Raw genomic sequence first — 13,160 nt, forward strand, 5'->3', positions numbered from 1 at the left:
TTTTTTCCATCAAGACCAGTGAGCATGAGCCCCATACAGCAATCCCATACAAGACAGATGGAATAATAGTCTTGAAATAAATAGACTCTAGAATAGACTTAGGTAGGAATTTTGTACGTTTTAATATAGCGAGTTTCTAATTAAACGTTTTTCAGACAGCCATGATATGTTCTTTCCATGATAAGTTTTGATCGATGGTAAGACCGAGACATTGAGATGACGACTTAAACTTTATGACACTCTGGCCATATTTCAATAATCTAATTTGGTATCGTTGTCGGCATACTATCTGAGGCATTTCATGGAATAAAGCCAGAATGAAAAGTCACAGGAAAATCAGTTCTATTTATACGATGCTAATGTTGGCACGACCACAAACTTTACGGGGAAAACAAACAATCTGTTCTTGCATTTTAAATATGTAAACTCTTCTGAGGAAGTCTCCTTGTGATTATTATCAAAAGAATAACGTAAAAGCGACTGGCAAATTCTGTTGATACCAAATCTTTCGTTTGATATAACCTGCAAAACAAAGCAATCGCCCTTTAGTCTATAGATCGTAGAGGAGGGGTGTCCTTTTGGCAGTACACATGGATTTGATCTCTGTAAGAAGAAAGGATCTGGAGAATGATGACAATATTGAAATTGTAAAGGTGGAAATTTGTCAATTCTCGAAGGATAACGTTTTATTTGGAGTGTGCTACAGATCCCCTAGAGCTGATGTGGAATGTTCGCTCAAACTACGTCAATGTTTGGAGAGAATTGAAACGATTAGATTTGCTACCTCTACCTTGTGGGCGACTTTAACTTCCCATGCATAGACTGGCATAGCTTAACTGCTACCTCAAGCGATAGGTGTACTGCTGATTTTTGTGATATGCTTAATGATAATTTTTTGGTTCAATGTAATTTTAATCCAACAAGAATGCTAAATGAAGCTGATGGCAATATACTTGATTTAATCCTGACTAAAACTCCTGATACGGTCAGTAATGTTGAAGTACTGACTGATCATTTTAATTTTGATCATTTTCGTGTTAGTTTCAATATCAAACTCCTATCTGGTCGTCCTCGTAAGTCTGTCTCAAGGACAAACTACAACTTTAAAAAGGCAAACTTTATTGAACTGAATGAATTATTAAAGTACGTCCCTTGGAATTGTGCTTTTTCGGTAGAGGATGTGGATATTTGTACTGAAAGAGTCAACGACTTATTACTAGCTCCAGCAGATATGTGCATTCCAACCTTTACTGTGAAAAAGAAAATTAATCCCCCATGGATCACCAGTGATATTCTTAAGAAGGTCAACAAGAAAAAAAGGTTATGGAGAAAACTAAAGGTTCGTCCATCAGAAGCCCTAAGCCGAAAGTTTAAGGAGTCAAGAAGATCTGTCAAACAGTTACTAAGATCTGAATACAAACGATATCTGCAGCATCTGTCCAGTCAACTTAAGATAAACCCGAAACGATTTTGGAGCTACCACTCAATCAAGTCAAAATCAAAACGGCTTCCAGATGTAAACACTTACAACAGAAGATCTGCGACAAAACCTCAAGAGCAAGTCCACTTATTTAATATTCACTTTCACTCAGTTTTTCAGCGTAAACAGAGTACTGGGATACCAGCCCCAATATAAACTAACTTACAAGATCCAAGTACTGATGTCATTACCAACTATGTGGCTTGTGACACTAAAGAAGTTGGAAAACTTCTCAAAGGTCTTAATGCTAATAAGTCTTGTGGGATTGACAATATACCTACTCGTTTACATAAAGAGACTGCTGATACATCTGCAGTTCCTCTGAGTATGCTTTTCAATTTATCTTTCAAACAGTGCTGCCTACCTAAATTATGGAAATCAGCTAATATCACACCTATTCATAAGAATGGTGATCATGAGCCTGTAGAAAATTATAGAGGCATTTTGCTTCTATCCATCATTCGGAACTGCCAGGAAAGAATGGTGTACAATGCTATTTACAATCAAGTTATCAGTTTTGTGCACGATTCCCATCACGGATTCCTCACCGATCGTAGCTGCACTACTCAACTACTCTTGGTACATTATGATTGGTTCAAGGTTTTGGATAAGAGTGGCCAAGTCAATGTAGTGTTTATAGACTTTTCAAAGGCCTTTGACCTTGTCTGTCATGACATTCTTTTAGCCAAGCTTTATAAATATGGTGTCCACGGGGACTTGCTCAACTGGTGTAGGCATTATTTGACAGAACGTCAGCAGCGTATAGTAGTCAAAGGAGAGGCTTCCGATTGGTTAACCGTAACCTCTGGTGTCCCACAGGGTTCTTTGTTGGGACCATAAATTCTTCACAATATACATCAATGATTTACCAGGGGTAATTAGTAAGAACAGCTCAATTGCATTATATGCTGATGATAGCAAAGTGTATAGGGTTATTAATACTCAAGAAGATCTGTCCTCTTTTCAAAGTGACATAGATAAAATATCAGATTGGTGTGAGATGAACAAGATGACAATTAATACTAAGAAATGTAAGATCCTGCGAATAACCAGGAAAAAGGCACCCTTAGTTGGGGAGTATAACATTGAGGGTCAACCTTTGGAATGTGTTAATGTTTATAAAGATTTACGATTGTTTACTGCTAGTGGTCTCTCATGGAACCAGCATATAGATAGAATAACTGCTAAGACCAATAGGGTTTTAGGTTTCGTAAAAAGGACTTGTAGGGACTTAAATGATGTTGAAACCATGAGAACACTTTATTGTAGTCTTGTGAGACCCTTATTGGAATATTCATGCGAAACTTGGAACCCTTATACTAAACGTAACATTGACAAATTGGAAGCTGTTCAGCGAAGAGCTACCAGATGGATCAGTAGGTCTGATGATGATTATGGTACTAGGCTATCTAAATTGAAATTGTAGCTATTATCTGATAGGCGGTTCATTAGGGATGTTACGTTTTTCTTCAATGTAATTAATGGCCATTATAACATAGACATTTCCAATAGGCTCATATTTTGTAAGGACAGAAGCATGGCTTATAATTTGAGGAAAAATGACACACAGGACCTTGTCCCAAATTTTAGAAGAACTAACGGTCTCAAATATAGCTTTTTTAACCGTATCGTTGGTGAATGGAATAGCTTACCTAATCACATTAGAGAATCAGATAGTATTGAAACTTTTAAAAGGAATGTTTTAAGTTTTATTAAGGATAAGGATAATTAGGGCATCTATTTTTATATTTCTATATAGTTTTGCTATATTAAATTTTTTTTAATTAGAGGGGGCATCCCTTCTATGGTGAGTCAGCGCTTTTGGTTGTCTCCTTCTCCACAATTTTTCCTTTTATGGTTTTTATTAACCTTAATTGTAATTAATACTAATTGTTTGTGTATTCTTGTGGAGTGAATTTGTAATAACTAAATAAAAAACCTGCAAACAAAGCAAACGTCCTTCAGTCTAAGCTACAAAATGATATCTTTAACAAATCTAACAGGAAGTGGGAAACAAACGAACACATTCAAAGAACTGGCATGTTCTCCCTCTTTGGTGGGTGGATTACAACAACAATTTATTTCTCTCTCAGCCGTCAACATTCTCCTGTCCATCACAGCATTTCTGGGCAATTGTCTCATACTTGTTGTTCTTCGCAAGGAATCTTCCCTCTTGTACCGTTGTCTGGCAACAACTGATCTATTGGTTGGTCTTGTTAGCCAGCCTCTTGCTGCTACTTATGGGATGTCTGTGGCTCGTGAACGATGGATTTTTTGTCGATACAAAAGGATATGATAAACCGTATATATTTATTCAAAATTGTTCTCACTTTACATTTTTTCAAATTGACAGAGTAAAAACCCTCAGTAAAGTGTGATGAGTTGTATGATTTGTCATAATCATTGCTCTGTAATTTCTGCATACCGTATTCTATTGATGCCAACCTGCTAACATCAATCAATCAATCAATCAATCAATTGCCATAGTCAATTATAAATAACAAACTAAAATTACAGTACTTGATATTAAAATAAAGGTCCAAAGTAAAACTGAACGGTACGATGGCTTTTAGTTTATAATTAACATTGTTATTCTTTTTCTTATTATATTTATTATTATCATTATTATTATTTTCATCATTGTTATCAATAATGTTATCATATTAATTAGTTCTTATTTCTAACCTAGACCAGACTCCCCTTAACATGTGTCAACTACTACCGGCTCCATACAAACGACTCATTCACGACATAAACATTACAAACGAACTGAACAGAACGACCTAACTTTACTGACGGATCGAAACAGACCAATTACGACCGACTTACGCCACTTGAGTCTTACCGCCAATAACATCACGGTAAAACTGAGCAATCATTTTACACGAACTGAAATAAGAACATTCTACTGACAACAACTATTCACTTGACTCTGATGATGACTTCCGCACAGGTTGCCGAAACGTCAGTCACTACCACCGACAACAGTCCTTCTCAGGACTCCACTCACCCGGACGATCACACTACACTTTCACATGTTACCCCCGGGTTCAAACCATTTACTGCAGTATTATTATTGTTATAATTTTTTTATTCGCTATAATATTATCATTTTAAATAATATTGTTAACATCATCACTGTTAATGTCAGTCGTAACACTGAGTCGGGATCGATTTCCGACCTCGACCCTAGACTACTTTGTTATTAAAACAGAATGTTCGTGAAGTTTCTACGGCACAGGAAGAATGTTAGGGTACAAGCACCTGCCGCATACATGACGCCATGTGTACATGTAACAACCAAGCTTTTACCTTATCCCAACTACTGTCAAATTGGGGAAATAATTACAAAAGTGTCACCACGCTCTCTCGTACGCGACTGAAATGATTTGTTAGAGGGATAATCCTAAATAATTTTAATAGCTTGAAGCGTGGGCATGGTTGAATTTTGAAGGAAAATAGGTGAAATAGCCCAAAGTATTAATTTGGTTATGTGGCATTTCGCACCTGTCGAGTAATTGTTTCTGTTTCCAATTTTAGTCGGATGTTGGGTGCAAAGAAAAAAACCGGTAATGGGCTGTTATTTACGAAGTCTGCCTTCAAATAGTTTCCGACTAAGTATAAACCTTTCATGTCGAATATTCAAGTTTCTGAGAAAGTGTAATTGAGCAAAGCAGGTCAGTTACGTGATCGTGGCTTGGCGGGTGCTGTCAAGGAAAAAATATCTCTCTTCAGATGCAATTACAAAAAGGCATTAGAGAAAAAAAAAAACAAAACAAAACAAAACAACTGTTTATGAAGTCACGGAATGCTAAAAAAACATTTTCTAGCCTAAATACTGTCTCTCAACTTCAAGAAATGTGATAGCGTTGGGTAGAATTTCATTTAAAATATCCTTTTCAGAAAACGGTAAGTTATTATTTCTCTTTTTAAGCTCGATCGCTCGCTTGAATTTGATTTTCGGAAGCAGAATATAAATAAAGGAAGAAATATTTTAAATTTACGCGTATTATCTACATTATTTGAGACATTTTGCTTCAAAGGAGATAATCTTTTTATGCCATAAGAACTGACACAGTTTCACAAACGTCTGGTATGTCTTAAACGCTAAGTAAGACCTACACTGGGCATGTAGGTTTGGCAAAAACCTTTATTAGATGATAAAACTTCCTGTTTTTTTCATGTGAAGGCACTTTGCTGAGAAGCTTTCCCGGTGTAGAAGTTTGGTAGCACTCTTTCATATAGAAAAAACAAACAAAGGAAAAGATCGCACCATTTAAGGCTTAAAATTAATGATATCACTTATGGTTACGTTCTGTTCTTTTTAATAAAGACTTTTAAGTAAAATGTAACTCATGGCGAAAAAGTCCAGAGAAATTATAAGGAATCTCATAAGCTGCTAGTTACGCAGAAACTGGTTCCTCTCAAGGATGACAAAAAATACAAAACACAACGATACAATGGGATAAAAAGTGATATGCATCTTCATAAAAAAGACAGTTTTCACCCACATTTAGAATGTGTAACTGCTTTTGAAGTCAATATTCTGGATCTTAAAATCAAAGGAAGTTATAGGTGGTTTTGGTGCGTAGGAGTATTCTAAAAGAAATGTTGCATGTTGCAATTTTTAGATAAATTCAAGGAAAAAGGAAACGAACGTTTACTAAGCTTCGCTATAATGACGACAATAGATTTAAAAGGAGGTGGATCACAACTTCAAATATTTCAAGAAGAGCAATGCTCCCCCTCTTTGGTGGATGGGCTTGAACAAAAATCAGTTTCGTTCTTAGCGGTGCACATTCTCCTCTCGGTGACCGCTTTTCTTGGCAATTCCCTTATCCTTGTTGCCCTTCGAAAGGAATCTTCCCTTCATCCGCCGTCCAAACTGTTGTATCGTAGTCTGGCCATAACTGACCTGTTGGTTGGTCTTGTTAGTGAGCCTCTCTATGTTACTTATTGGATATTCTTGGTTCAGGAAAACTGGAGTCTTCGTCAATACGCAAGCAACGCAGCGTACATAGCAACCTATGCATTATGTGGAGTGTCTTTGATGACGATGACAGCCATAAGCGTGGACAGACTTCTCGCCCTGTTGTTGGGGCTGAGATACAGACAAATTGTAACGTTGAAACGCACATACATCATTATAGCTACTATCTGGGTTATGTCCACTGTCGCTGCTACATGCTTCAAGTTAGATCATCGTATAACGCATTGGTCTGTATATATATCTATACCATTTTGCCTAGGTATCACAATCATCTTGTATACAAAGATTTTCCGCACTCTTAATCGTAATCAGGCACAAGTAGAAGGTCGTTTTCAACAACAGCCGGGCCAACTGAATGCACTGAACATAGCCCGATACAAAAAGGCAGTGTACAGTGCTTTGTCGGTGCAGTTAGCATTAGTAATTTGTTATGCACCATACTCAATGATGGTAGTTGTAATCGCAGACAGTAAAACACATTCGTCACACTTAGTAGTAATATGGAAACTAGCTGTTGTCTTAGTTTACTTTAACTCGACATTAAACCCATTTCTTTACTGCTGGAAGATTAGTGAGGTAAGACAAGCGGTAAAGCAGACAATAAGAGATGCACTATGCTGAGGTTAGAAATGATAATATGTGATTGCATGAGCAGTAATCGTGCATTGAAAAATTCAATGTACTTGTTTCAGTTCCATTGAGAACAGCCAAGGAAAATTCGAGAAAATAAAAAACTCATTTTACTGACTGTACTATAGTAGAGAAACGTCTCTGGCTGGCATTCTTATGATAAAAAACGTCTTGCAAACGTCTTGCAAACGGATAGAAACATGTTATTGAGAAACTATAACAGAAGAAAATCAAATTTATTCCCTTATAACGATCAAGTTTCGACCAGGATCACAATGCTGTTGTCACAAGAGACCATTATGATGGGTATGTTCTTGTAGCTTTTGCCTTAAATCCGTGTGTAGCGTTATAAGATAACATACAAAAGAATGGGAAATCGCAATAACGATCGCATTTTGTTTCCTTTATTTATTATTGTTGTTTTTTTTTTCATTTTTAAGGCAAACATACATTATGGTGGAGCAGTCCAGGTAATTTTACAGAATCGTATAAGCTGCGAATTACTGAGAAATTGGATTCTCTAAAATAAAAGCAAAACCCAGCCATACAATTAGATAAAAAGTAACATGTATCTTTACAAAACAGACACTTTTCATCTGCATTTAAAAACAAGAAACACTGCCTTCAGTTTATTTGGATCTTGGTACCAAATTAAGGTTTGGAAGTGTGGGTGAAGTCTAAATTAAACATTACTTGCTGCAATTTTTAGCGGAGCCCATACTCATAGAAAAAGGTAGTAAAAACAGTAACCCATCAAGCAGAAAAAAGGTGGTGGAATTACCAAAATTTGATAGGTTATGACTGTGCGTCCGTGCGTACAAGGTGCTACTTTCAGCTTGAGCGGCTGACTGCATTGCAGGCTCGAAACTAGTCAGGGGAACGGAGAAGGGGACCTCAAATTTGACCTAACTTTAGCACCAAACCCCTCTCTGTCTAATCGTTTGAGAACAAAGTTACATTTATGAAGTAAAAGTCCCACTATAGCAGATTCCATGGTGAAATTCATTTGGCAGCACAATTTACCAATGAAGTTTTATAGCACTTTCAAAATGCCACCTAGCAGGGTGAACGCTTGGTGCACCATAGGCCACAGATGGGACCCCCTCCTGAAACTCCAGAACAAACAGTCAGAGAAGTGAGCGAAAGAGGCTTTTGAAATATCTTGTCACACTCAACTTCTGTGCTAAGTTTCAGCCAAATCGGTTGACTACCACTTTTGGCCCCTGGAACACTTTCTCAGACAGGGACACTTAAGGCAAATAGCAAGTTGCTTAGTTTTCTTTAACTTGACACTAAACCCGTTTCTTTACTGCTGGAAGATAGGTGATAAGACAAACAGCAAAGCAAACAAATGGACAATGACTTTGTCCAGGAGTTAAAGGGCTTTTGACATTTGTTATCTAATTTTTAGAGATTCAACCAGAGATTGTCCGTAGACAACCTTTTTGAAACCACCTATATGTTTGATTCGTACCATCATGCCCTCTCCCACGTGACTGAAATGACTTTTTAGAGGGATAATCCTAAATAATGTTAATAGCTTCACGGGAGTGCATGGTTGAATTTTAAAGGAAAATAAGTGAAATAGCCTAAAGCATTAATTTGGTTATGTGGCATTTCGTACCTGTCGAGTAATTGTCTCCGTTTCCAATTTTCGTCGGATATGAGGCGCAAAGAAAAAACCCAGTAAGGGGCTGTCATTTACGAAGTTTGCGTTCAAATAGTTTCCGATTTATCAACGTTTCATGTCGAATATTCAAGTTCAGCTTCCTGAAGCTGATCATCATTTTAAAGGTCTTTATAAATGAAAGCTGATACCAACAATTTATTATTTATCCTAGCAAGGACACTTTTTCTTAGTATTGGTAGCTTTTGCACTATGGCGTGAGATGGTCATAAAAGCACAAAGTTTTATATTTCTACCTGGTAGTGCAAATTCATTCGAAAATGAAAGTTAACCAGTGGGATAGACACGTAGTTTTGACGCAGAACAATTTTAGGTGATAAAGATCCCTGCCTCACCAATTATGAAAGATAAATTGCAAGAAAATCTTCCTTGCGGGAAAGAATATTTCTATCGTTCATGATGCTGCAAAATAAAGATATTCAGTGGATCTGTGGAGGGATCTTTTAGAGTTTATAGACGGGATAATGTGACATAGCATTACCTGTTGAAATTCATAAATGGTGATATTTAAAGCTACTGGGAAGAAATTGGTATCTCTTGTAACAGAATAAGCATTATTTAATACATGAGTGAACGTTGCTGAGGACGTTTCTGGGTAAGTGTAATTAAAATGAGTGAGGTTTACGTGATCGTGGCCTGGCAGGTGCTGTCAAAGAAAAAATATCTCTCTTCAGATTCAATTGCAAAAAGGCATTAAAAAAAAAAAAAAAACAATTGTTTATGAAATGCTGGAGAATATTTTCTAGCCTAAATATTGTCTCTCGACTTCAACAAATGTAGTAGTCTTAGGCAGAATTTCATTTAAAATCTCCTTTTCAGAAAACGGTAAGTTATTATTTCTCTTTTCATGCTCGGTCGCTCGCTAGAAATTGATTTTCGGAAGCAAGCTATAAACAAAGGAAGAAATATTTTATATTTACGCGTACTATCTGCATTGTTTGAGACATTTTGCTTCAGAAGAGAGAGTTTTTGCTTATGCCATAGTCAAATTATGACACCAGTGCCAAAAATGTCTGGTATGTCTTAAATACTAAGTAAGACCTGCACTAGACATGCAGGTTTGGCAAACACCTTTATTTGGGAATAAAACTTCTTGTTTTTTTCATGTGAAGACAATTTGCGGAGAAGCTTTCCAGGTGTAGAACGTTCGTCGCACTCTTTCATATAGAAAAAAAAAACAACAACAAATACCGAAAAGATCGCACCATTCAAGACTTACAATTATTGATATCACTTATGGTTACGTTCTGTTCTTTTTAATAAAGATTTTTAAGTAAAATGTAACTTATGGCGAAAAAGTCCAGAGAAATTAGAGGGGATCTAATAAGCTGCTCGTTACGCAGAAACTGGTTCCTCTCACGGGTGACAGTAAATGCAAAACACAGCGATGCGATCGGATAAAAAGTGACATGTATCTTAATCAAACAGACAGTTTTCACCTACATTTGAAATCTGGTAACTATGTTTTTGAAGTCAATATTCTAGGTTTTAAAATCAAAGCAAGGTATAGGGTTTTTTTTTTTCGTAGGAGTGGTCTAAAGAAAATTTTGCTTGTTGCAATTTTTAGATAACTTCAAGGAAAAACGTATAATGAGGACAAAAGATTTAAAAGGAGGTGGATCACATACTCAAACATTTCAAGAAGAGCATTGCTCCCCCTCTTTGGTAGGTGGGCTTCAACAAGAATCAGTTTCGTTATCAGCGGTGCATATTCTCCTCTCGGTGACTGCTTTTCTTGGCAATTCTCTTATCCTTGTTGCACTTCGAAAGGAATCTTCCCTTCATCCGCCGTCCAAACTGTTGTATCGTAGTCTGGCCATAACTGACCTGTTGGTTGGTCTTGTTAGTGAGCCTCTGTATGTTACCTATTGGATATTCTTGGCTGAGGAAAACTGGAGTCTTTGTCAATACGCGAGGGACGCATACCACATAACAAGCTATGCATTATGCGGAGCGTCTTTGATGACGATGACGGCCATAAGCGTGGACAGGCTTCTCGCCCTGTTGCTGGGGATGAGATACAGACAAATTGTAACGTTAAAACGCACATACATCATTGCAGCTACCCTGTGGGTTATACCCACTGTCGCCGCTTTATTCATCAATTTATATCATAATATAACGAATTGGTATGAATATATAGTTATACCATCTTGCCTAGTTATCACAATCATCTCGTACACAAAGATTTTCCGCACTCTCAATCGTCATCAGGCAGAAGTGCAAGGTCGTGTTCAACAACAGCCGAGCCAACCAAATGCACTGAATATGGCGCGATACAAAAAGGCAGTGTACAGTGCACTGTGGGTGCAGTTAGCATTAATTGTTTGTTATGCACCATACTTTATAGTGGCAATTGTAATCGCTGAAAGTAAAAGATATTCATCACACTTAGTGGTATTAAGGGGAGCAGCAGGTATCTTAGTTTACTTCAACTCGACATTAAACCCGTTTCTTTACTGCTGGAAGATTAGTGAAATAAGACAAGCGGTAAAACAGACTATTAGAGAAGCACTATGCTGAAGTTAGAAATAATAATATGTGATTGCACGGGCAGTTATCGCCCATAGAAAAGTTCAATGTGCTTGTTTGAGTTCCATCGAGAACAGCTAAAGAGAAGTCGAGTAAAAAAAACTCATTTTACTGAATGTATTAAAGTAGAGGAAAGTCTCTGGTTGGCATTCCTGATGATAAACAACGTATTGCAAACGGATAGAAACATGTTCTTGAGAGGTAGATAGGAGATGGGATTTTTTTCCTATCTTTTTAAAAACAGCGTTAGTCAAATAAAGATTTAGGAGAGACTTTTCAGCTTCAAAAAGTAGGCAGTTTGCTGTAAGAGCCGGTTTACAAGTCAGCCGGTAAGCGAGATCAACATTTTTATCATGTAGTAATCCTTAAATCAATTTACTTTTTTTTTAAAATCAAACTTAACCATGATTATCACTGTTTCTCGTAGAGTTGTCTTTAAAGTAACAATCTTTAGCCAAAGAGAAATTTACTAAAATTACAGCCGAAGAAAATCAAATTTAATCTCTTATTTTGGTCGGGTTTCGACCGGGATCAGAATGCCGTTGCTACAGGAGACCATTATGATGAAAATGTTCTTGTAGCTTTCGCCTTTAATCCGAGTGTAGCGTTTCAAGATAACGCACAAAAGAAAAACGAAATCGAAATAACGATCGCATTACAATCACTCAATCGCAAAATGATGAAGTGCGCATAATGACATGTCGATCTTCGGTTCAGAATACTGCAGGCACGCAGTTAGGCATTACACGAGGGCGTGAACTTCGACGAGAAACTAATTCTTAGCCAACATATTAGCGAATTATGCTAGAAGGCCAGTGAAAGCGTGGGCGTTCTCGCCAGGTTTAGAAACGGAGACTAAACTATTACTATACAAAACTGGTATTATGCCATATCTCACCTATTGTCATCTCATAATGGCCTTTCTGTAGGGTGTCAGATGCAAGGAAAGTTGAAAGAATTCAAGAGCGAGCACTGAGGATAGTTTATAAATCACATTCAGAAACGTACATGAACTTATTAGATCGCGCTAAACTACCTACCCTTCTTAATAGGAGATTACAAGATATAGTTATACTTATGTATAAGGTTAAATATAGGCTAGTTCCTGATTTCATTTGTGACATTTATAGTTCTAAGTCTTATAAATATAATTTAAGAAATCAAAATTTTTATATTCCTTGGTTTAATTCTGTATTGTATGGTAAAAACTCTCTTAGATATCTTGGACCATTTCTATGGAACAAACTGAAAAAAACATCACTGAAATTAGTAGCCTCTCTTGGTTTAAGTTCCATATTAGACGTAAGGATCTTACCGAACCGATAAATGGTAACAATTGCTCCGCGTGCGTAATTTGTACCTCTTAGGTTATATAATCTATAGCTTATTTCTTATAATTAATAAGGTTATTCATCTACGTTGCTCCGCGTGCGTAATTTGTATCCCTCAGGTTATATAATCTATAGCTTATTTATTCAGCTATAGATTATATAACCTAATATTCAGCTAAATACATTGACACATGAATAAAGTTAATCATCATCATCATCATCATCATCTAAAAGTACTCCTTTTTTTCTTCATTTCAATAGAGTTATATTGTACCGTTGTCTGGCAAAGACTGACCTGTTTTTTGGCCTTGTTAGCCAGTCTCTTGCTGCTACGTATGGGATGTCTGTGGTTCGTGAACGATGGGTTCAGTTTTTGTCGATACACATCTGAGGAAACTTTCATAACAAGCCTATGTTTGGTGTATTTATTGACTATGACGGCCATAAGCTAAGCGTGGGCAGACCTCTCACCTTGCTGTTGGGGCTGAAATACAAACATATTGTAACTTT

General features: G+C 36.8%; 1 protein-coding gene across 1 annotated transcript; it reads left to right on the top strand.

Annotated features, from left to right (window-relative positions):
* The first annotated feature begins 6,158 nt into the window (after positions 1-6,158).
* Positions 6,159-11,310, top strand: LOC148721022 (melanocortin receptor 4-like). The gene is made up of 2 exons (XM_088737736.1): positions 6,159-6,729; positions 10,949-11,310. Exons 1-2 carry the CDS (start codon positions 6,159-6,161, stop codon positions 11,308-11,310), a joined length of 933 nt encoding a protein of 310 aa, XP_088593862.1.
* Positions 11,311-13,160: the final 1,850 nt, after the last annotated feature.

The sequence above is a fragment of the Stylophora pistillata genome, chromosome 11 (assembly GCF_964205215.1).
Source record: "Stylophora pistillata chromosome 11, jaStyPist1.2, whole genome shotgun sequence".
NCBI classification, from domain to species: domain Eukaryota; kingdom Metazoa; phylum Cnidaria; class Anthozoa; order Scleractinia; family Pocilloporidae; genus Stylophora; species Stylophora pistillata.

What these genes read in the sequence shown, in the direction of transcription:
- LOC148721022 (XM_088737736.1), top strand. Translation starts at nt 6,159, where the DNA reads ATGACGACAATAGATTTAAAAGGAGGTGGATCACAACTTCAAATATTT. An exon ending in ATCTATACCATTTTGCCTAG is followed by an intron (nt 6,730 to 10,948) that starts GTATCACAATCA and finishes CATCTTGCCTAG; the next exon opens with TTATCACAATCATCTCGTAC.